The following is a 27199-nucleotide window of genomic DNA, read 5'->3' on the forward strand; positions in this document are numbered from 1 at the left end:
TCCACTAGTGTCTATAGTATTCTATATATATATATTTTTCTACAAATTGCTCTCTCTTTTTTCTCCTGCTATTAGACAAGAGTTCAAGCTCGCTATTATGTGAATGTATGTAAGTATATGTGTTCGATCCCTCATGCATACGCTCAAGCTCTTATGCACACGCTTGCGTATACAACTGCACACTCATACGCAATAATGAGCATGCATATACGTTACTCCTATGCGAGCACATGTGTGAAATATGCAAGTCCTCAGTAGCTTAATTTGTTATCCGTCTCATTGGCATCTGTGGTTAATCATATTGATTTGTTGAAGACTTGAACTTAAAAATTTTTTTTTCTCCATTTTTAATGTACTTAATTCATTTTTATAATATTAAATTCTTCTGACCAAGTGTTAAGAAAAATTTATGTAGGTAATTTAAATAAAAACACATTGTATAAGATAATATCATTTATTGAGCATAACTTTACTTCTACCATGTACAAGTAAAATTTTTTAGATTATTTTTAACATTTTGCTGAACAATCAATGAAATCTTTACCAACCAACTAGTCTAGATTTTTCAATTTAAGTGATAACGTTTGTATGCACTACAACTCTTATCATTATTATACGTCAAAGAGTTTGAAAATAAAATCTGAATAAACCATTCTCTCAGTAAGTATGCTTTATATACTGCATGAAATAGCTGTTTGTTTTTAACTATGTTGTGTATGTGTAAGACATTTAAGTAAAGAGTTATCCTCAGTTTCTTCCGAAGAAGGACAAATAATTGACAAATCGTAAAATTCACGTAATAAGAGTGAACCATAGTACTTGGTGTTGTCACCACCATGCACATGAATTCTTTTGCGATCAAAAGCATTAATTGTAATGTCACCATTGAACTACTCATTACTATGCACTTTTAGCGTATAATAATTATTTATATAATAATTATATAATTTCACATTGTACGATAATTCATAGTTAGCGCAAGGTGGCTTGATCATCCAATGCACAAAAATGTTCCCTTTTAAAGACACCATTGCAACTTCTTTCGGTATATAATTCTTACCTGCATCGCAAGTTTAAATATCAATGATGAAATCCATGATTTTAAAACTACTATACTCTTTTATAACTTTCAATTTCAGAAAAAGATTTTTTATTTGGTGAGTATTTATCGGTTGCGAATTTTTTCAAATTAAGATAACCGTTTATTTTTTTCTCCTCGTCTTCACCATTGATAAGAGGCTTCTTATCCTCTTTGCTATCGCTCGTACCACTTTTCCACATTACAAAGGACAGAGTGAAATATGCTAAGCAACTACTATGTATAACTTCACTTCATGAGAGCGAGTGACATCTTCCCATATTATTTAAAATTTCAACTTGTTTATTCTCTTGACATTGTCAATGCCACACAAATGAATTTAAACAAACTATTATGATGTGGGCATGCGCTTGCCAAAGCTGCTAGCTTGAATAATAAATGGTCCGCATTATCAGTAATTTAAAAGTTGAATTGCTCGAGCCATTATTTCTTCATCTCACCGATCACGAAAATATCTGAAGTATCTTTATTATTTTCTCAAAGCACGTTGCCAATTTCTGTGTAGTTCATGTCACCTGATTGCCAATCTAATTCATGATAGCTGAGCTCAAACCGTAAATTCAATCGTTTGTATGCATCACTTGATTTACGCCAAGAAACTGGTGACTGAAAGAGAAAAACACATGCTTTAACATTTTCATTAAGCGATAGAATTTCCAACTTTTTTAACATTTAATAATTATTAGGTTTTTTAAAGCCCTGCATGTCTACTACGTACTCTATTACAATACAGACTAATTTGAATGACTGATGCTATAGTATTTTAATTCCCAGACAAGTCTAGACAAGGTTTTTCACCTCTCTAGTCACAGGATTATATTCAACTATGCGATTGTGTGAAATTAGACAAGAGGCAGCTGTTCTTTGCAGGAAATTGTTCTTTGACTCCAATTCCAAACGCTCATCGACTGGCATGCTTTTCAAAGCTTTTATTTGTTTTGAGCAATCAATAACGATAAGGTGGCACGTGTGCAATAAATTTTTTTTTTACTAATCATGGGTTCTCTTTCTTCACTACAGTATGAATTTTGAAACTTATGTACATACTATAGAGTAAGGAAAACTGATTTTCATTAACGTTGAAATTGAGATTGCTGTACGGAAAATACTATGAGTTCAGGAAGAATTTAACATTACGCATACCACAATGATCAAATCAGCTAGCACTCATCGCTTTTCGACCCTTACAATTTATTTGAAACCTTAAAATGACGAAGCGTGGTATTTTGAGATGATTTGATGTTTTGATAGTCCAAACGTGTTTTGAAGTTGATTAAAGGAGAAGGTACTCATACAGCTCCCAATTACGAAAATTTATTGAAATAGGTCGGTCTTTTGCAATAACATCAAGAAGGTAAATTTTTCGCCTGTTTGACGCATTGACATAAGACATGAGCCACTCTTAACGAATCAATAAATTTTTAAAATCCTCGTAAGCAACATTAGCGGCTGTTTGTATGAATGCATTTAAGTCATTTCTTGATTTTGTGAGAAATAATTAATGCTTTGCGCTTACAGCAACTTTACGATAGTCTTTAGCAAAGCCGAGTTTCATGCTCAAACGTATGGAGACGTTAAAATAATCTATATTATTAACGAGTTTGCTTGTATCTGCAATATTTAACTAGCCCATGTTTTTAGCATCGAACTTTGAGTGGGATAGTGTGACACTTACCCTTTTATTAATGTTTTAATGCCAATATTCTTGCACTTATGTATTTCAATGCCATTAAGTTCGCAGCGTATTTTTTAAAACAAATGACAAACAGCATTATTAACAAATGTAGTTCATGTAACTATAGCATTATTGATCAATGGGAGCCTCCCACAAATATGTAAAGCACTGTTCGAAGGTAACGGACATAAATCTCTATTATTAAATGCCGATGAAATGTATGTTTGATGAGCATAGATGTTGTAGAGTGCAATTGACTTGTCAAATGCGACTCTTGACTGATGAATGTTAATAATCTATCTTTAAAGTAGCAGGAGAATATGCAGATAAATACAAGCCAACGATTATCTTGAAACCTAGGCTTTTTAGGAACTGTGCGTTTTGATGTGTTAGCGCTTTGCTTGTTTAATGACGACTTTTTTTACCCATGTTGGCTTACTCATATACCCTCTACCAATTTTCTGCACATTATAAATAACACCTATACTTAATTTGATTTGTTTATGTGAAATGTTATATTTACAATTTTTCTTTGAAAATTCACCAAATTTTCATCCTAATAAACAATTCGCTCTTGAAGAAAATCAATAGTCTTCACAGCAATAGGTAAGTTAATTATCTGTGATAAAACTTTCGAGATTTTATTGCTGGTAAATTGCAGGAAACAATTTATGAATCGTATAAACTTCTTTATCTTAAATTTCATAACTACCTGTTGGTAGAGTGATTATCGCACTACCCACGTGAAGTTTAATATTACCTTCGTGAATGTTAAGTATATAATTAAACGTAATTACATTTACTTAAGTAGTTCTTCTATTCCAAAAACATAATTTCCATGCTGTGAGAGAGGAAAATATTGTGCTTCAAGAAGAAATGATGAACCAGTAAAACTCAAGTGAATGTTTCTTTCATGACGGTTAACAAATAAATAATAACTTGACGTATTTTTATTGCTTGTATAGGTTTGTGATTCAGATACTTAGATGAAAGTCTGAGACCTAGGTGACCACAGTTATATGTACTTAACTCTTGATGTCTTTCGTAATATTACCTAACATAATCAACTTTAAGATGTAAAATTAAATTCAAAGGAAAATGAAAATCACCAAAACTATTGAAACATGTTATAGTTTTTCTGCGTGTTTCGTAGGCAACCCAGTGAGTGTCGAGACCGTCTTCATTATCTAGATTAATAACAGCTGATTCATTATTAAGTGGTTCACTAGATGGCACATTATTTCTCATGTACTCTCCTCTAAAATGCTGGATTTTGGAAATTTGTTAATATTTTGAAATATCCTGATTTGTTAGAGCTTGATTCGGTAGTTTTACTTCAAACCTTTTTTTTTAACTCATGTTCTGATTTCAAGTGAAGACCCAATTTTTTTAAATAAAATTTTAGGAAAAGACCTTCACCAAGCTAAATAACTTCGATTTTTCAAGTATGCCTCACACTTTCTTCAACCTGCTTATGTGGCTTTATAAATTGCTTTACACATACCGCTCGCTCGATTAGCAAAAGCACCTATTACGCTTAGACGTGCAAACGCAAGGCTGACATTAGGTATAAAAAACTTATTTTGAAGGTATAGGTAGTATAAAAAGTGTTATAAAATTGTTTTACCACCAGCATTTTTGATAGCGTCTTGAGCCCTCTTTACAGCCAAAACCACAACTTTGCAACCACATTTACTTTAAACCATATACTTTCTAGCACTTTGTTTTCTGGTCTACAGTATCGATAGCCTAGTATGTGTAGTTCTACAAGTTAACTATTAATTAGTCTACTAATTACTCCACGAACTTTTTTTCGGTGAATTATCATCACTGTTTAAGAGCTTGACTGCAAATGAAGTAACAATTATGAAAGCACTATTTTTATAACTTGAACAATCAGCTGTACGTAAGTTATTGCGCAGGCAATATAAACTTCATTAAGCAAAAAATGAGAATTCTTGTTGAAAATTTTGACACATTTGTTAAACAAAAAAAAAAACAAAAAATGGCATGAAGATCTACTCTCCGACACTATTAAGGCTGTGTTTTGTGGCCTTTCCAACTTCGAAATGACTATCAGCTCAGTGAGTTTAATAACTGATTTTAATAAGTTGAAATTTAAAAATGTATATATTTAAATAAAATTACTAATTTAGTTAAAATGCAAGTTTTTGAAGAAGCTATCTAAACCTATTACAGATACTTTATTTTTTATTTTTAGCGAGCATGAAGTTGTAATTGTGCCAGATAAAGCACTCCGCAATTCTATTATGATTTTCGACGATATAGCATGTTAAAAACAAGACAATATTACAGCATTTTTTTGTATGGGAAGAAAAAAATGTCAATTTTTTTTATCAATGTCAATCTTAAGCATGAGTTCCAAAATGATTGTCTCGAGATAATGTTAAGGACGCTCGGTAGAGATGGTGGTGGCCAACCTCTTGCGGGGCAAGGGGGAAGTAGTGATGAGTGAAGATTTGGCATCGACGCGCGGGTCTCCAATATGTGAAAGTTCATGAATACACATATATACACACATCAGGTGGTGTGCACTCTGCAGTGTCTGCACTGCCTGCTGCGTCTGTTACGGCAGCGTATGTGTATATTTGTAATGGATTTGTGCTAAAGATGTAAGTATTTGATTTTTATACGTTACAACAATGTAATAAAAATGAGTAAATAATTAAAAAGACTTGTGACAGATGTATGTACATACAATTACATTCGTAGCTAATGTATATAAAATTCTTGAATTTTTATGTGACTTAAAAAGTCTCATTGAAAATGATATGTTAAATAATTAGGACGTACTCTTGTCTCTGCGATTACTAAAGCAAGTGATTTTGTTATTTTGTGTAAAAAAATATGTATAAAAATTACAAATTAAAAATTTTATTAAGAAAAATAAATCTGTGTTATTATAATACATTTTTTTGTTATGGGTATGGGTTGAACCTATATACATGCACTCACACACATATATAAGCTTATGTTTCATACAGAAATACATAAATATCTACCAAAATATTCAAATATTTACTGATTTACGTCCTGGAACATTTTGAATTTCCCGCTTCTTACGACGTTGCTGTTGCGTTTTTGTCGAACTATTATTTATTTTTTGCATTCATGAACTAATCAGACGATCGTCGCGAAACTTTGTGTACATATAGTTAATAACATTATCTGTGACATATGAAAAAATTGGAGACATTCATCACGCCAATTTTTTTTTAAACTGAGTTTTCATAAGTTTCCCCATAAGCGACCGTGTTAAAATGACTGAACTTTGAAATTCAATATCTCGGAAACGAAACAGACGAACATCTTGAAATTTTAACAGCTTCATGGTAACAACATAACGACATAAGAACGTCTGGTTAAAATTTCAAAAAGATTCATCACAGGGTTCTATCTCCACCGAACGTTTTTAATCCATCGCCAATATTTAGACAGGATGCTTAAAACGCATTCATCCCAATCATTTAAATATGTACATGACTTTTGCAGAATTCGAAGATTTATGCATAAAATATTGGAAAGACGGAAAACATGGATTTATCGTGATAGATGAGGATAGAGATGTTAATAAGGATACATATAGGAAAGGGTTTGATTGTTTTGTTATAAATATAACACACACACCTTAAATTTATTTTAGTCTTTCAATATTCAGGTAACAGTTAACGTATCTAAATTTCGTTGAGGAAAAGAAGTTCTTCAACAGATTAAAAAATCTAGAGAAGCTATACGGCATCATCATAGATCATTTATAAATTAAAAATTAAATTTTTACAAAGCTATCAGTGAAATATTTAAACCAATCATCCATTTTCTTTAAGAAATCAATTAAAAAAAAACAAGAGAAAAAGTCCATCTCAAGATTTTATACCCTTATTTAATCATGAGTTAGAGAAACGTATGCAAAAAAAAAACGATATGCTCATAAACCTCCACCGTTATAGGCATCCATTATAGTGGAAACTTCAAATATAGATAGAAAAATATTTGACAAAAATGCAAGTGTACAAAATCAGAATAGTATGAAATTTAATAAAGTTATTCGACCAATGTTCAATAAGGCTGTTGCAAAAAAACGAGGACGTGCATTACGACAATTGACAGTTACACGTTTAAATACGCAGTCAAACTATGTGTATTAGGATGATCCCAATAAACTATTTATTTATTTTCGATTGTTAAGTCCTGAGAGATCAGCTGGTAACTCTAACCACACAATTGAAATTCATTCAGTTATCGAGGAGTTAAGAAATGGTGGTATATTATATATATTTAGCTGATAATTAATCTTGACTTGCGTATCAGTATGAGCGTTGACATTTTCGGACGTAAGTTGGGTGAAACTGGGGTAGTGGCATTCGAGGCCCTCTGGGTATCGGATACGGACTTATTTAAGATGGTCAGAATGATTTGAATAACACTAAATTGTGCAAAACCGATACATCTATAGGATGCAGTCAATTATGCTTATTTTAATGAAAGACTTGAAATTGTTGTTGAAAAAATCGATAGCATTCAAGTTGTCATAGATAACTAAGAAAAAGAATTCCCATTTATTCGGGCTTTGACAAGAACTATTAATCTAGAAACTTAAAACATGGAGTAAGTTGTTGAGAAACTTCACAAGCCTGCTAGACGTTTCTATCCTCACCGAATATTCAATGTTCGTGGCTTAGATGAGACGTGGCAAGCAGATCTTGTAAAGATGCAACCATATACTTGTGAGAATAAAGGTTATAGATATATGCTTATCGTCATCGATATATTTTCTAAGTATGCATGGGCTGTGCCAGTAAAAGATAAAACTGAAGGAAGTGTAGCAGTAGCTGTGAAATATAGATTTGTTGAAAGTCAAGTGCCAAAAAATCTACAAACTGATCGCAAAAAAGAACCCTACAATTCAAATCTTCAAAGTCTTATGCGTCACTAGAAAATTAATTTTTACTTTACTTACAGTAATCTTAAAGCATTAATATGTGAGCGATTGAATCGTACTATGAAATATGCTATGTGAAAAAATTTAGCATGTGTGGTAGTTATAAGTTGATTGATATTTTACCCGAGTTAATTACAGCATATAATAATCCCAAACACCGAACGATTACAATGAAACCTAGGGATGTGTCAGATACTAATAGAGATAAGGTTTTGAAAAAAATTTACTTCCGTAGCTAAAGTGAGAGTGAAACATAAATTAAAAGTAGGTAATAAAGTTCTAGTGAGTAATTCTAAGCCAGTTTTTGAAAAGGAGTATACACCTAATTGGTTGGGAACTAAGGTATTTACTATTGTAAGAATGGCACCTACGAATCTACCAATTTATTATTTGAGGAATTATCAAAAGCAGCCAATCTTTGGGGGTTTCTATAAGTAGGAACTGCAGAGGACCAAGTATCCAGACACTTACCTTGTTAAAAAAATCCTCCGTCGACGAGGGAATAAAATTTTTATCAAGTGGTTGGGCTTTAACAATACTTGAAATAGTTGGATTAATGTTGATTAATATACTTTGTATGGAAAAAAGGAAGGGTTTTTATTTAAGAAATGAACGAATACATAAATTATAAATGAATTTTTTATTTTACGTACTGTTATACTAAACAAAATTCAACATGTACATCATTACATTTTATAAATCATTTAATCTTATTACTAAGTCAAGCAAACTATCGTACATTATCTGTTTAAATTTAATCGTTTAATATACGTTCTGGCAAAAATATCTAAAATTCTTTTCTTAACTCTGCAATAACTTTCTTGCCAAATTTAGTTATTACTTTTATCAACTTCGTAACCATTAAACTTTTACCGACTGGCTACTCACTTATTTTTTCTGTTGAAAGGAATCCTCTGCTGGTTAATTTATTAAATGCTGCCAAATCTGCCATCCGTCATGTAAATCAAGAAAGAAAGAAATTAGTTATCCACGTTATGAATGAAGTATCTCTTATAATAGTAAAGGAAAAAAAAAAACAAAAAAACATTCCTTAGTATAAAGCAAATGCAATATTTTACTTGAGTGAAAATGCATCACTTACATCAAACTGAAATAATTATACATTTTTGAGAATAGTTTTAGTGTGGTTATAAAAAAAATGTTAATGATAAAAAAAAAATTTTAATACATCTCCCTTCTTAATTTTCTTTTTAATGAATAAAGAAATGTTGGATGAAATCTTAAATGTTGATTATATTTTGAACGTTCGATAAACGCTGATGCTCTATTTGCACAATTTTGAAAAAAAGTATGTAACGCTCCACGGAGCTAGCAGTAGTAAAGTTTTTAAAGTGGTCCTTCATAATGATGATGCTAAGAGTGAATTTAATTAAATAAGTCAGATACAGCTTTTAAACTTTTTTCATACTGGTCCATCCACGCAAAAAAAATCTGTATGATTAATAAAGGAGAGACAAGTCTAATGTGTCCTTAGCCAAAGTAGACCCTAGAAAAATCATATACGAGTACTCGTAAATACAATATAAATACATGACAGATAAATAATTCTTACCTCCAATACGTTTTTTTCCCCTTGGGACCGACTCGAGTCATTTAGGCGTGAGATTTTTCTACTATTAATCTTTATTAAATCACTTGTAAAAGTATTAAAATATAAAGTTATGCTCATGTAGGTAAGCTGTTTAAAAGATGTTAAGTATTGACCTGTTTAGCTTTGTATACACAACAGTAGTGTGAGCATTCATAACTTCCTTAGGATCGGTTGGAAAAAAGTGTGTTAAATATTTTTCCCCTTCATTGCTTCCACTTTTTGAGTCATTAGAGTCACGTATGCATCATATTTATTAGAAATTGAGGAAATGACTTGAAAACAATACGTTAAGTGTCATATTAATAACACTTGGGGGAGACTTACTTGGAGATTTAGGGAATTTTTATTGGAAAAAACCTTTCCCGACCAGCTGTCCGACGCCCTCACCATCTCAAAGCTATACAACCCGATGTAGTATATAAGCAGGTTATTTTTAATAATAAATTTGAAAATCGTCAGCTCTTCAAAGTGTTTGTAGTTTATCGTTAAACTGGTAAGCATGAAGGATACGTTAGTGAGGTGGAACTAAGCGGGGCAGATGCAGTCCGCTTTAGGGATGAGAAAGATATTTCTTATCAATCAGCATCCTCTTGTAAGTTTAAAAATTTTTTTTACTACCATTATTGCGTATAAGACCTCAGAAATCAAATAAATCTCAAATATTTTTTTTTTTTTTTTTTTACTAATCATTAAAAAAATTTTTTAGACCTGCTTGATTTATAAATGCGAAATTATACGGCTTCACCTGATAACTTAGGGAAGTTTATGCCGTTCTCACCATTACCGGATGAGTTTCCGCTACTCGCGATGTCTCCATCACCGGCTCACCCGGGTCCATCGTATATTTCTCATCTATGGTCCTTAACAGTGCTGCTCGCTTCCCCTACTTTTTTGCTGAGAATGCTGATTCTTTTCAACTACTACTTGTAAGGTAAGTTTCAACAAATCAAATCTGTTACACAATTCTCTTTTATACATAACATACGCTGGTGTTTTTCCTGTTGTACAGTGTTCGGTTGATCTATAATAAAAAAATAAAAAAATAAATTTATTGCGTCTTCTACCGATTTATTATCATTAAAAATTTTTTAAATTTTATCTTTGAATGTCTTAATAAAATTTTTAGCCGCACCCTTCGTAGCTAGATGATGAGGTGGTGAAAAAGACTGCTTTACTCTATTTATTTTCAAAAACTCACGAAACTCTGCGCTTTTAGATTGCCGAAATGCAGTAGAGGGTGGTGGCCCTTTTTAAAAATACGATATTGAGCTCAAGTTTAAAAAAACAATACTTAGAGTAACATCCTAAATCATCGACTTCGACGGAGATACGCTTCCTTGTTTTCTGTTGCAAAATGACTTGAAAAATGGCTTTTTCCAGTATTAATTAAATATCTCGAAAAATTTCGGTTTCGGAGCAAAATCTTAACTACAAAAGCTATTTATCTAATGATTTTACATAAGAATCAGGTAATAAAAAAATTATCAAATTTTTTTTATTGTTTAAACAAGCGAGAAAGCTGAAAAACGGAAAAAAGTTAAAACGCATGAAAATATGTGTTGCAATATTTAACATTGATTGAAAATCGAATATCTTATAGACTTTAGTATGTTTTTTTATTGTAGGCCAAGTGCAATCACTAAATTTCAAAATGGCGGCCTATTGTAAGATTGTTAATTAAAATTTTTAATTATGTATAAAATGTGTCAGGGGCACACCATCGATATCTAACTCTTTGGAGTCAGTGAGGAATAACATGATCGTTACTACCGTAGAATTGGATTTTTGAAATAATCAAATAAAGAATTTATTTACAAAAAACCGATAATACAAGGCCGTATCTTATGTAATTTTCAACTTATACGAAAATAAGTCCCTCCAATTAGTTACGCTTATTTTTACATAAATTGAGAAAGAAAAGTTGCTGTAGGACCAATAGAAGCCGAGATACAAAATTTTTAGTTTTTTACACATTTCGGTCGTTATATTTGATTTTTAGACTTTGGACTAGCACGATTTTTTGCTAAAGGTTTGTTGTATCATATAAAATTGTTTCTCTATCGATTTGGTCAATAATTTTGCATGAAACGACTAATTAAAATAGTGAAAAATAGAGCTTGGACCACGGTACTTGAGCAGCTGCAGACAGCAATGCGTCGCGCATGGTCAGTAGCTCAAAAAGCGCTTTAGCAGAGCTTTAGCAAGTTATACTGAACGTGCATGTAAATAAAAAGTACCATCGTAAAGTTGAGGAAAATTTACATAGGAATGGATTTTGCTGCACTGTTCAACAACACTTGTTGATGGAGTAATAATTTGTTGTCTAATCAATCACGTCGCTCTCTTTCTACTACTCCAAGATTTTGCGTGTTCTCCCCACCCGTCCTACCACATTTCGTTATTTAGAATTCAGGTAATCATAGGTAATGGAAAGAGAGGGGTAGTCCTCCTACTTCTAAGTGGGCGACGGCACAGTGGCCTGTTCGGAAACTCTCACCAGGTGGTGGGGGTTTGTTATGATGGGCTACTGTGTCGCAATCACTACTACTATGAAATATCCTTACAACATTTAACACTTGGTTAACTTTTACTTTTGTTTTAATGTAATTTTTTATTTGAATAATTTCTCATTGGTACTGTTTTACTCTCTTCAATAATTAATTAATACAGAAATAAAATTGCATTGGAAAAACACTTACTCTTAATTAAAAAATATATTACATTATTTTCTGAGTTCTGCTTTTAAGAAAAGTATTCTGAACTCTTGCACATCGAAACGAAACTACAAAATTTCTGAATTACTTACTTTGATAACACTTGATCTAAGGAATGTTTAATTTTGTATCCTAGTTGTTTAATATTAATGAATGTCATATTATTTTTCCGATCTTTAATCAATTGGAATTCATTGTTTTGATTTATAAAATTTTGACTATTAATAGATCCATGTCGTTTGTACGCATATCAAGTACATACGGAGACGCACGCTAAAAAATATCTACGAGATGTTTGAAAAACGTTTTTTTACGCCGCAAAGGTGTCTAAATAAGAAAGTAGTATCAAAAAAAATTATTGGTGTTCTGAAAATTTTCTGTGTTTTGTTTAATTATTTTTTATAAGGTACTCACACTACTAAAAAACGGATAGCCTAATAAAAAAGCTGAAAAGCAATCATTGAGAACCCTGTTCTTAAACTTTTATTTTTATTGGTAAATTATGACACAGTTACATGAGGAATGCTTATGTACACAAAAGATCAGGGAAAACTTGTAAAAGAATTAGAGACTAGAAATGTACACTGATTTAAATGAAAAGTGATAAAAACGATAGTCGTGAATAAAAAAATGTAAAAAGGTGAAAAAATTAGGAGAATAAAACAAAAGGCAATTGTAAAAGTAAAAATGTCTTTATGTGAATTTTCAAGAAGTGAATTAGCTTGTAAGCATTATATAAGCATGTGTCGAAAAATAAATAGTTAAGAAATTTTTTAGTAATGAAACATGAACTGCTAGAAATAAAATACAGTCCTAAAGAGTTAGTAAATTTTTGTGTTGTTAAAATATTTCAGAAGTAATAATTGAAAAGAAGGAGCATAAATAAGCATATTGCAATATACAATTACATGTTTGCGTAAAAACTTGCAGTTATCTGTAGCAGGATAATAAAAACGGAACTAGTTTAATGAATTTTAACTTATAATGCACGTGAAATTAGCATATACAATTTGGTAAATGGCACAATTATCATTGTAAGTGGATTTATTAGTTAATAATTATTCAAGGCTTGTTACGTACGATAGGTTCATGGCAGATGTTTCGTTGAGGTGTTGAGAAAACCTTGTAACAACTTATTAGCAGCTAGTTTTTTGTTGGTGAATCTTATTATTTATTGAGTTACGAATTCTTAGAGATTTTTTAAAGTTTTTTAAAATACGTTATTAAGACTTTAATACAACAATAATTCCAAATATTAGTGATTACTTAACTATAAAAAATTTTAGGACTATTATTAGTCTTAATACTATTAATACATTGATAATTTGTTACTATTGACATATTTTTACAAGATACAAAGCGATACTGATAGTAATACATAAAACAATACTAATAACTTTTTAATCAGATATTTGTAAGAAACGGATATTAAGTATAGTGTACGATTGTCTAATAAAAATAACTTATTTTAATTTATTGTATTTTTTTACCCGTACACTACTTGCGTAATTTGAAAAAATATTTGTTCCACTTCTGGTAAAGCGTATTATTACCTTACTCTATATACAACTCCTTGATACTAACCCTATGTCCTCTTATAGCATAATTATTTTTTAATATTAAAAAGCAGAACAAGAACGTACTATACTTTTTTTTTAAATTTTTTAACGAAATAGATCTTTAAGATGGACTGAGTAATTTACAAAATATCGACTACATGAAATGGTATGATAAATTTCAATTTTTAATACACGTAAAATCAGTATTTACATTTATCGTTTGATAAATAGCATTACTGTCGTTATAGGTGGCTTTATTAATTAATAATTATTGGAGACTTGCTAAGTGTGATAGGTTTATGTGAGATGTTTCAAGTGCAATGTATGAAGTACAATGCATCTCAAATACGCATGAACAAATCGTACTCTGCATGCTTCAAGTACACATATAGTGTACATCAAACTGGTAAAATTACATCTAGGAATCTTTATGGGTGTTTTTTAAGGATAACGAATTCCAAATGCTTCTAGCATATAAATAATGGTTTTTTAGAGTTGATGTAAGGTAAACGGCCCAGTTTAACGAACGCTGTTTCAAGTAAATTTCATATTGAAATTTATCACGAGGAGTAAAAGCATACTATGCAAAAAAAAATGTATTAGTTCTTCATACATATTTAGAATAAAAATAAAATTTTATACTGTCAAAATATAATCAAGAACGTTTAATATTGTATTGAAAAAGGGCAAGGTTAGAATGTCCCAATTGAACGAACAGTAACTCGAGATTGTGAGGTGCTCCAATCTCGCGTCTCAGTTTAACGAACGCCTTTTTATTACTAGTTTTTTTAGGTTATTACATACTTATAATTATATTATAAGTTATAATAATGCAATCATAATTTTTAAAAGTGTATATACATCCATCATCCATACAAAGTCACAGAATAAGTAAAAAATTTCACGAAAAAATAATACAAGGCAATTGTTATCATTTATTTTCAAAACTTATTAAACTCATATTTTTTCCAGTTGATAAGTTGCGTATGGCATCATCAATTTCTTTTTTTTGGCAGCTAAAAATTGCTTATGCTCTTTCAAAAGTCGTTGTTGCTTAGCAGCAAGATTCTTCTTTTGATTCATAAGCTCTTTTTTTCTTTTAGAATTTTCTGCTGCTGTTTTTTTATTTTCTCTTTCATCCAGAGCCATTTTCATCCAAGCATCAGGCGTTCATACAAAATGTTTTTGAAACTTGTCTAAAAGAGTCTCCATTGTTTAAAGCTTTAACAGCAGATTTAACTTCATTTGATGTTGTATTATATGACTGTCTTTTTTTCTTTTGATTGTTGTTAGTTTTAACACTTAAAATCTTTTTCTGAGGCTCTGTTGTTCTTCTTTTAACAATCACAGAAAATATGTGAAATGTATTTCATAATTCAAGCTTACGACTGTTGAGTAAACAGGCAAAGTTATAGGTTAGCATTCCTTATAATACTTCAATCGTAAACGTACTTAAAATTAATATAATTATCACCAAAAAATACGATGGTAAAGTGCAGTGATATTTTTTTTATTCAATTTAGCAAGATTTTGTGAATTCAAGACCCTTAAATCGTCTGTGTGAGTACTGGTCAAACACGTTCACTAAACTGGGCCAAACTGAGATTATTAAGGAACATCAAAACACATTGTTCCGTATACTGGGACATAAGTGAAATTTATGAGCCGATTTAATGAACACACTGATTTATTAATTATTGTTTGGGATTAAAAACCCAATTTTAACCCCAACGTAAGTGTTAGCCCACTGCCGATAAAACCCTTGTTGTTCTGTGGAGCAAGAAGGTTTATAAGCACGGCACACAAAGGAAATTAAAAAGCGAGGGCACCAATGGCTGGCTCTGTGCTAGCCACGTGCTTATGAGTGCAAGAGAGCACTATGTATATATGGCTACAAAGGCCAAGGCTAAATATAAGCCAATTGTTTTCGATGTAGCTAAAAGCTATTTACCAAAGTAGCAAACGAGTAATAGTACTCGAGCCAGTGCACGAAAAAAAAAAAAAGTCTGTCTGCGCCACGTAGGAAGAACAAGATAGCCAGCGAGTATGTACTAGGGCCTGTGCACTAAAAGATGGTGACAAATCGCACGAGAAAAGTATAGCAATAAGCTACGCAACGAAGCCAACGAGTATGTACTCGAGTTCGTGCACGATGAGAAAAAGCACTGAAATTACCACAGGTACCAAGTGTTGTTATATGCGAGTGTGTGTGAGAGAGAGAAAGTACGCCCAACGCGCCGGCACGCTGACCGCGTCTGCACGTCGCTCGTGAAGAAGAAGTTGGTTAAGTTGGCTGACTTCGTAACTCGCACGTGACTAATAATAAGCCGAAGCTCTCCACTCACCCTTTTGATCCGGCTCGAAGGACAAATGTTTGGGATTGAAAACCCAATGATTGTGGACTGTATGATTTGATTTACCGGTTGCAAGGGAAAAGAGTGGGAGCCAATTGTTTGGGTTTATTGAAAGAGTAACACTCACACCTTTTTATATATAACAAATAATAAAGTATATTAACAGCAGAAATTACAACACTTGATGAGAAAAAATTGAAAAACTGTGGTAAATAACAAAATTACGTTTTATGTGCGCTAGTTTAAGGATATTGAACGAAATTGAAGAACAGTTATTTTACTAATATAATTTAACTGAAAATGATGTTGTTTGAGTCACGCGAGTAAATTACACAAGACATTTTCTCTTTCTATTTAAAATAACTCGAGAAAATGTCTACTTGGTTGGTGTACACAGTGACCACACTGTGGTTCACTGGACGAACGATCGGTGCGGACTGACTAAATGCTTAAAGGCGAGCAGTCGTGAGCAGCCAAAGTAACTTAAACGTGGAGCGCATGATTGGTGGTTTCACGCAGGACCATCGTACGCACGCTATTGGTTATAAAATACTAAAGTTAATTGCTAGCGCGCAAATATATAAATTCTATATAGTTAATGTTTTGTAATACTAATTTGATGTTGAACAATTATAATTCATACGTTCATTAATTTATGAATAAATATTGATACTCCGTGATCTAATAATTCGTTTGATACTGTTTTTTTTTGCTATTTGATCGATCACATTACATTATTTACAAATATAGAGTTAGTGAGTCACACGCTCTTATTTTTTTTCTGACAAGTACAGTGATAAATGTCTTTTCAATGCGTTTTTCATCAAAGTGTTCGTTAAACTGGGCCTTTGTCGTTCAACTGGGCCTTTTACCTTACGTAAGTAATAGGATTTAAGAATAAATACTTTTAGTATATATAAAAATACATATTCACCGTACTGTATCAAATAGCCACTTGAGTAAGATAAGCAAAAAAATTTCCCTAAGTACCTCTCCTCAACCACCCTTTCTCACTAAATAAGAGAAAATTTCCAAATTGCCCTGCTATTTAAGTCCAATATAAATTTTGTTGAGCCCCTGATATCCCCCTTTAATACACTCTACAGCCATTCCACTTTATTTTATAGGCTCTCCATTATTTGTATGGTTCTTTGTTGACAAATGCATCACTTTTGGATGAAGGTATTATTTTTGTTCCTATGCTAGTCTTAGGCATATAAAATGACTAAACACGAATAATGAGAACTGTTGATTGGTAGCTTTTATCAGCTAAAGTTTCTTATGTTTGAGGCATTCCACACAACCTCTCACAGCTCCTTTCCCAATTGCCCCCCTCTGACCCCCCAGAAAATAAGAGAAAATTCAACCATTATCTTGGTTATTTCAACTTCAAACATTAACATTTTTTTTTACTACCTTGGGCGTTTTTGAGAAGCTGGTGGGCCCTTGGAAGAAAAAATAGGATTTTCCATATAAGCGCCATTGCACCATGGCTACTTTACGTCCCTCGGGCCCAGTAGTTAGGGGGCCAGGTAGGATCCCGTGACCATTTGAGTTAGGATGGACCAACCAAAGTTATTTCATGTATTTTTACCTGCTGAACACGATTTTTGATGGTGGGTCACTGTCCAAGTGGTCAATTTTTTGTTAGTAACACATTTTATAAATAAATTTAAAAATCTTACAATTTTAGTAAACAAAAAATTAATTAGGATGTTTATACCTTAACCCCACAGATTTTTAGTAAAAAATTCCTCAAGTTTAAAAAAATGAGTTTTTTGCGATGTTTGACCATGTGTTCCACAGCTAAAGGTGCATTACTTTTAACTTTCGTGAGCTTAAATTTTACCTTAAATCATGTACTTTTGAATAAAACAAGATTTATAATCGTCAGTTACTTAACAACTGCTGTATCGATGATCTGTGAATGGTCTTTGTACATCCCAGTTGTCTACGGATTGGGTCCACATTTTATTAGTCGCAGATTGTATATAGATATACAGTAGGCTACGAAAATGATTATTCGCAGATCAGCGATACCCCAATTAATAAGCAACTGACGTTTATAAATCTTTTTTTATTCAAAAGTACATGCTTTTAGGAAAATTTAAGCTCACGGAAGTTAAAAATAACGCACCCACAGCTGAGGAGCACGTAGACGAAATTCGCAAAAAACTCGATTTTTCAAACTTGAGGAGTTTTTTACTAAAAATCTGTGGGGTTTAGGTACATTCCAACTAATTTTTTATTCGAAATTTGCTAAAGAATCAGAGTAAATTTTTTTTTTACTGAAATTGTAAAATTTTTTAATTTGTTCATAAAATTTGGTAACAACAAAACATTGACCACTCAGACAGTGACCCACCATCGAAAATAGTGTTTAGCAGGCAAAAATACATAAAAAAAACTTTGGTTGGTCCGTCCAACTCAAAAGGTCACGGGATCCTACCTGGCCTCCTAACTATTGCTTCGCAGGTGTTTCAGGCTAAAAAAGAATCCCGGAGACGATGGCTCGTATCTGACGCAAACTATCATTTTTAAACAACATATTGAATATCTGAATTCCTGTTTTTTTTTTTGTTTTTTTTTGTATCTAATTAAAAATCACATCTTTGTTTTTGCATCTTAATAGAGAGCTATACAAAATTTATCATGAAAAAATTTCATTTTTTTTTTTTTCAAGTATAATCTTACATTCTCAAAACTTCGACCTTGAGACTTATTTATAGTCATAGCAAATGCTGTAATTAATTGAAATTATTATTTTTTTTTTTTTTATGAAAGGTAATATTTAAGTCTTTCCAGTATTTAATATTATTCTTAGAACGGAAACTTCACTGCTTATTTTTACTTTTAAGTTATTATTTCACCATCTACGTTACACTTTAACAATTTACTAATTTTTAACGTTATACGTACCATCTATTATCAATTATAGATTGGCGTATGAAGTAGGCAAAGTCTCACCAGTATGTTTATATGTATATGTGTGTGTACGTGTGAGTGTACTTTAAACATTGGTTGTATATTAAATAATGTTTCGATTAAAAAAAATAATTTTTTGTGGTATTACTATTTTATTTATACAAAAGTTTGAACTTCAAACGAATTTTTGATATAAGTAAACTACCTGACACTAAGTTATATTTTCTCTATTTTCTATATTTAATTTTGTATGCAACTTGAGAAAAATTATGAAAATATTTTTTTGTTTGAAAAAAAAGTTGCATAATTTCATGGTATGTGTTATTTTTAGATACGTACTTAGGCTAATATTGTGAATATAATTTTAAATGATTTAAAAGCTGTTTCAGCATCATAAAACGAAATTCAACAGATGCAGTCAGAATTATTTTTTCGCAGTTATATGGTCTAAAAATAACTATCAATTCTTTTGCTTATCAGATTCTTTTTTTCCTAAAATCAGACTGAACTCACTGTGAGCCATATCTTAAATTTGCACCTAAGGAAATAAGTTTTGACTGCTTCTTTAAAAACAACCCCTTAAAATATTGTTTCAGATTGTGGAAGGTGTTAAGTCTGCTGTCATTGGAGATCTGCCTGAGTATAAATATTTGGTAAATTATGCGGATAGTCTAGCAAATACTCTTTTGTTCATTCACTACATTGCTGTACTCCTTATTGAGATTCACCCGTTGAAGTCTTCTTACTACTTAAAGGTAAATAAATTGCACTTAAGATACCATTAACATTTTTTGCCTAATTTCGTTCGCATTAACTAGTATCTTAGTACACCCATTCGATAAAATAATCTGAATATTTGGTGTCTGTCAGAAACAAAACTCTGATATTATAAAGTCTATTATATTATTATTACTACATTATATCTTAATAAATCACGCATTTAAATAATCTTGAGTTCTTAAAACCTTACATTACAAAACATTTTGCGTATCTGAGCTTAGATTATGTTTGTTTTAATATAAATTTACATCTATTTAAAAATAATGGAATAACATTGTTTGCAGTTTTAAAATCTTGTAACATCAAATCAAGTTATTTGTATGGGGCATTTCATATACACCCTCCGCAACCACTCCCACATACAGGGTAAAATTCGACTGTTGTCAACGTTAATTAGACAGTTATATGAATTTTTTTAAACCCCCCACAGCCTCCTACGTTATTTTTCTCCCCTCCCCCTCCCTACAAACCATCACGCACTAAATATCAATAAATTACACTTAATTTAAGAGATAATTTTTTTCATATATTTCTCAACACTGGTAAAGAGGCAAATAGACGGACTCTACACATGGTTATGTAATATAAAATCAATATTCATTTATGTAATAATACTAAGAATAATATCATTTATTCAATAATAATTAATTATTTTAATTTTTGCATCCTGTTAAGCCACGTATGATTTACTATAAAAAATTAAGGTTTTCTTAAAATAAAAACTACATTATTAAAACTTTGACCTTGACATTTGTCTATTGCCATAGCCACTGTTCCTCTTATATCATACTATTCTCAGTCACGTTACATTACAGTCCATCTGATATACTTTAATTTTTAAGTAATATCACTATTGCACCAATTTTTAGATTTAATTTATAACGTAGTAATCCTTGACAAATATTGTGCAACATTTCCACCGGAAAGTTTATACACGTATTATCGTCTGATTTATCAGCACCTTTATAAGTTATTTACACTGTAGTAAATTTTATTTTGCCTAGGTCATTTTTTAAGAATCATTTCATCATACAAATAACAAGTGTACTCGTAATGCACTGTTGGTATAACACTATTCATCGAACAACTATAGACATTAAAAAATATTTGAAAACATACGTCATTTGATATCGAATTTTTAGGAATATTAAGGGTTTTTATTTCTCCTTTTCCAATTTTCAATAATAATTCTGAAAATCCTTTTTTAATAGAACGAATATTGATCTCTAATTTTGAAATTAAGAATAAATTCCATAGAAAAAGAAGATTCAATAGTTTGTTTGATTATAATTCTTCTGTTAGTATTTTTTATCACTCGGAAACTTTGTCGAAAATCACTTTCTAAAATAATTAATTTATTTCCGAAATATTGGTCAGTGTGCAATAAATCTCTAAATCTTTTGTCAACTATTTTCAATGCATCTTTGAAATTATTGAAGCCTTATCCTAAAGAATTACATCAACTTTTCTTAAGTATTTTTGTATGACTTGAATTCTAAAAAAGCACTCTATACTTCTAAGATCTAAAAAAAAACTGAAAGTTCTATGACTTGCCATCCCTTTTGAAAGCAAAATTGATATTATGCCAGTTCATGCCGTTACAAAAATTTTTCTTATTTTGAGAAATAAAGTCATAAATAATGGTTTTATATCTGCAAGTTTCTTCCGACCCTCCCGGATCATCTATAAAGAAAATTTAATTTTTTTGTTTGCAAATAATACTTAACGTTCTTTTCTGGTCAGTACTTGAACTTATATACGTTAAGTTAAAAATTTCTTTACTAAAACGTATTTCTTTATCTAGATCATTTTTTTCTCCCTTTTCTTGGTGTAGATAAATTGTAGCACTTACACGATTCATCTTCTGATTCTGAAATTTGATTAATATATAAAAGAGCTAAATTATTTTTAGCCCCAGGCACATCTTCTTTAAAAAATTCTAAGAGCAGTTTATTTAATACGATTTAAAAAAAAATCTTGCATGATCATTTAGAAATACAATATTTAATTTACCTATTGCAATATTTTTATGACGTTTTTTCTTCTTTCCCAAATTTTTTAATCATTTTTAAAAATGAAGTACCCTAAAATGCTTACATACTTTATGGACTTTGCAGAATTATCATGTTTATTTAATTCAAACCCAGTTATTAACTGTATTCCTTAGTTCCTTACAACACTTTATTTCATCAAATATTGCTTTGTCTTGGTTTTTGAATTTTTCAATTTTGATGTATATTCGCGGACTAACTTTATGTGTGTAATCATAATAGTTTTTTACGTAACAAGTGCGGAAAAGACGATTTCCCGCACGAGTCGTGATTGACTCGTACGACTGGCCGGAGTTGACCGGAACGAGTGCCAGTTGAGCACACGAGTGCGTAGCACGAGTGTGATCGCACGGCACGATTTACCGTCACCGGCCACGAGTGCGAGCCTATCACACGAGTGCGGGAAATCGTCCTGCACGAGTTGCGTACAAGTTTTTTCGCAACAAGTGTGCGGAAAATAGGTGTTTTCCGCATTGATATTAGTGTGGAAAATCGATTTTCCCACATAGTGTGAGGCAAAGGTTATTGTCGTACACCTTTCACATACTGTGCGGAAAAACCTTTGCCGAACACCTTTCCGCACACTAGTAGTGTAGTGTTTCACACCGTAGTTTTCCTACGAGTTTGAAAAGTCTTTGTTTGCGAACCGAGAGGTTTGTGGCCCGAGCCGAAGGCGAGGTCCGTAACGAGATTCGTAAAGGAGACTTTTCGAACGAGTATCGGAAAACTGCTTTTTTGCCCGAGGAAGTACCAGCCTCCCAAAACCACCCGAGGGTGGAAAATATAATTTATGCTTTGAATAAATGCACAGGATTTGACCTTGATGACATTTATATTATATCAACCAAAACTTACACACTACAACTATCGAATTATCTAGTAAAATTTTATCTTTTCTTCAAAGTTTATCAACATGTTATTCAGAAGTATTATTTTCCCTTTTATATTCGAGGTAACCATTCGTTTAAAATGAAGTAACGTTTAGAAAATGTTTTGAAAAATTTTTGTTACATTTTTCGTCAATTATACAAGGACTTTGTTCTGTATGAGTCCGTGAAGCATTTGTTTCATCACTAATTTTGTAAGTTTTTCATTACCAAAAGGAATTTCAGCTGAAATAATCGCATTACTTTGTTCAAGTATAATTATTTTTTGATCTGGTTGCGAAGTTATTGAATTGCGTGCATGAGGTAGGCCATGTTTTTTGAATTTAGTGGTATTCTAATTCTTTAAGATTAAGACGTGTGCTCATATTTCACCGAATATATCATTTTTAATAATATATCTATCTGACATTACTTTCCAGTAAAACTATTCAACAGTTATGTTTGAAAAATGTCTTGTATTTTTAGAAAGTTTTGATAAAATTAACTTTAATTATTTCTATTTAGGGTAAAATGTTATTGTTAAAAAAAATATGTTCTACATTTTCTCATTAGAGACATTGCATCTTAAAAATGTTTCTGCTTACATCTTAGACTTTCGATGTATGTAGATAAAAGTTTAAAAATATTTTTAATTGTTTTCTTTGTCTTGAAATTTTGAGAAATGTTGGATGCGCTGGTACGTCTAAACCTTATAATAAACCTTAAAAACATTTAATACGAACACTTTTTGTTCATATTTCAAATAATTTAATCGGTTATGTTTAATCATAAAGTAAAAATAAATAAAATGTTGTGTTAATTGTTTCCCCGTAACAATAGACTAAAATTTATGATATTGGGTCTGTAAGTCAGTCTGTATAAGTAATGTTAGAACAGAATTAGATTTCCTTTGTTATTTGAGTAATTTTTTAAATAACCACTATTTTATCCTAAATCTCCTAAAGGAAAAACGAATGGAAGCACCATAGGATTCATACAACGAGAAAGCTTATACATAGTGGTAAAACATTTTTCTATGGTATATAGTTGAATGTGTAGGGCATTTTGTACACCATATTTTATCCAAATGTGAAAATTTTCACATTACATATTTGTATGATAATAATTTTATAAAGGTCAACGCAGTATAAACTTCACAATTAGAGATAGCGTAAGAACTATTTTTCAGAACAATTTGTATAGTTCATAAACTGTATATTTATTCTGAAAAAAAGATTTTTATATTATTCATTACTATAAGGCTGATCCGCCTCATGGGTGGTCAGGAAGGATAAATAATGTGTGATTATGATAATTTCAACCATTTTAAAAGGTTTCTCGATATTAAGAGTCTTTATAACAAAACTATAGGTGAAATTGATCAATACAAAATAGTGTCAAAATAGTGCCAAAAAATCGTTTTACACTATCTAATTTTTGAACAGCACGTTTGAGAGAAAATTTTTAATACGAAAAGTGTATATCTTTTTAAAACGATTTTTTGGCTATATTAAATCTGTTTTTGTCGATTAGTTCATTAGGAAATAAAAAATCTTACTAAACAAAAAGTTTTATTTTGATGGGTACTACAACTTTTCTATTTAATATTTCATTGTAGAACTGGAATTTACTTTTTTAACAGGCAAAAAATGTTTTTTTTCTCTGTTTTTGCAAATATTATGTGCTAAGGAGCGTCTGCATAACCCCACTACTGAACGCATACATACACTACCATTAATACACACACATATATATACATACATATACATATCTTACTATGTTTTATGGTTGTAAAGGTAAGGCTATCCTTACGACCCTCCACACCCATTGCCACTGACCTTACTGCAAAAATAAAGAAAAGTTTATCGCTATCACTGTTAATTTATCTAAATTAAATTATATCTTGAGCCTACCCAGCCCCCCATAGCTCCTGAATAATTTTTATTGCCCCCATCTCCCTGAAATCTCTTAACCCCTTCAGAAATAAGAAATTTTAACATAGATTTGTCTGTTGCTTCAGCTCAATCAAATTTTCTGATGTTTAAAAACATGGTAGGATAGCTAACATCACAGTAGATCGAATATGGTCAACCTAAAGAAATAGCCAAATACTTTTTTTCAATAAGCTCCTTGACATGAGTAACAGTTAAAAAAGCACGACGAGAAGTGAAATACAGTAGGCCGTCTTACGTAATATAAGGTTTCATATGGTAGGCAAAACAAAGTGGTGGATGGCAATTTTTTTTATAACCCCCGAATATGAGTACTAAATAAAAAGGTACGACGAAAAGAAAATAATAGGTTATGTTATCTGATTCAAAATGTTTCATGGCTAATGAGAAACGTGAAAAACTTTTACTGTTCGTGCAACTTCTGTTCTGTTTGGAGTTAAGGTTATTTTAATGGTAAAGGAAAAAAAGGTAGAATGAAGGAATTTTTGGTATCTATGCTTCTTTATTTTTTGTACAGTTGCCATGCTTTTCCAATTGTTCGTGAAAAAGCCGTTTTCGTTGCGAGCTAATCTCTGACCACGTGGAAAGCTAATTTTGTGAAAGGATCAACTAGATGTTAGAAAGTTCAAATTAATAGCGGCATTTATTTATAATCAATTGGTATTTGTACATTTGCTGACTGAGTGAAGCGTACAGCTCAGCAGCGGCGCTTCCTTGGATTAAATGTGCTACGCAGAGCACAGTATATATTACGTCGGTGCGGCGTACTATTTGAGTTTAAGCTTTCGCTTCATAACTCGGGACACATGCTGGGCACGTAAATGGGACACGGGGCTGAAGGGGTAGTTCTAATTAACGACACAGTATTTGCAAAGGGGACTATGACTGGTTCACCCGACTAGAACTGACTGCTGTGCAATATTTCGATGCACTTGCTCGCGGCTCGTCTAAGGTTGGTCGATTTTACTCGGAGCGGCGTACCGAAGGGTATCCCCTGTATCAACATGTGACCCTGTTGGTTGCTGTGGACTTCTCACAGGCCTTTGATTGTGTTAATATCAAGCTTATGTCGGAAAAACACCAAAAAATGGGATTTTCTGATTCGTCTTGTGGATGGATAACTTCTTACTTCACTGGCCAGCAGCAGGTAGTCTTGGGCGAGAGAGGTAAAAGATCACGGCCTGTTGCCCGTGGTTCGGGAGTTCCAAAGGGAGTTCTTGGCCCACTAATCTTCTCTCTTTATATTAACGATGCGCCTTCCGTTTTGAAGCATTGTAAGTATCATCTCTACGCCGATGATGTCACAATCTATATCCACGGGCACTATTGTGACCGACCTCTGCTGATTGACAGGATGAATAAGGATCTCGGCGCACTTAACTGGTGGTCCCTGGCATGTGGCCTTAAGATTCGTCCTGGCAAGTCCCAAGCGGCCTGGTTTGCTACGCGCGGCTTCATGAGCCGCATCCGGGAGGATGGCCCACACACTGTGCGTATTGGTGGTGATAGCTTGAAATGCGGTGATACAGTCAAGATTCTTGGTGTTACCTTGAACTGCACTCTTACTTAGTCACAGCAAACAATTGAAACCTCAAGAAAAAGCTACGCTGCTCTCTCTCAGCTTCGCAGGTGTGGTGATTCTCTGGTGCCAGAAGTCCGTCTCATGCTTATCAAGTCGCTCGTATTTCCGTACTATGACTACTGTGCTGGTTTGTTTCTTAACCTGTCATCTGAGCTTTGTGTTAGAATGCAGCGAAGTATGAATGCTGCAATCAGATTTGCCATGGGTCTGAGAAGGCACGAGCACATCACACCAACGTACGGGCGACTCGGACTTATGCCTTACAATGTGCGTCGAGACTATATGTGCATTATTCTGCTTGGTTCCATCTTGACTACTGGAAGGCCGCGATACCTGTCGGAGAAGTTTTGCTATCGGTCCAGCGATGCTGTTGGATCCAAGAGGACTTTGTCTACTGATCTCCTTGTTCCTTGGGTGAGGACTGACTTTTATAAGGACTCTTTCTGTGTCCAAGCTGTGCGGCTGTGGAACGGGCTGCCTGAAGGGATTCGTGACTGCCTAAGGGAGACATGCTTTAGGAGGAAGGTTGCTTCGTTCCTACTGGGAAGACTTTTTTCTTTGGACTGACTGCTGATGACTGTGCTGCTGCGTTAATGTGTGGGAATTGTGCTGTGATACTGTGTTCTTTAGTTTAGTGTACTGTGGTCTGTGAAACTATGGCGTACTATTCAGTTCTTTAATATGAAACACACATATGTTATTTGCTTGTTTGCCTCATTGTAAACCATTACTAATGCATCTCACTCAGATTTTACTAACTGTGATACTATATACTATGTAAACTTTTATCTTCTTAGTTATTTACTTATTTATTTGTTTTTTATTTCTATTTACTTATTTATTTATTTTATAAATTTTTACTATAAATTAGACTGGGAGTAGGTTGCAAATGGCTCCTACTATATTAAGATATGTAATTGGCATAACAAGCCGAGCTACAAAGAGCGACTAGCTCTTAGCTCCGTATTAAACAAATTCAATTCAATTCAATTCAATTCTTTTCTTTTAACATACAATTTTTACAGAATTTCAATATGACTTAACATAAAGACAGAATATTTTTAATATTT

The 27199-nt window shown here is 32.2% G+C and overlaps 1 protein-coding gene across 6 annotated transcripts in view; it reads left to right on the forward strand.

The window, feature by feature from the left end:
• The window catches only part of Vang (Strabismus domain-containing protein Vang), a 242921-nt gene that overhangs the window by 177295 nt on the left and 38427 nt on the right, over positions 1-27199 (forward strand). For all 6 annotated transcript variants that reach the window (XM_089592372.1, XM_089592371.1, XM_014356122.2 and 3 more), the window contains one exon: positions 19495-19653. In XM_089592372.1, coding sequence (XP_089448498.1) covers positions 19495-19653 — 159 coding nt within the window. The remainder of the gene's footprint in view (positions 1-19494; positions 19654-27199) is intronic.

This window comes from Copidosoma floridanum, unplaced genomic scaffold (genome assembly GCF_036245765.1).
Source record: "Copidosoma floridanum isolate Cflo_tuat_1 unplaced genomic scaffold, Cflo_Japanese_pri ptg000016l, whole genome shotgun sequence".
Lineage (NCBI taxonomy): Eukaryota > Metazoa > Arthropoda > Insecta > Hymenoptera > Encyrtidae > Copidosoma > Copidosoma floridanum.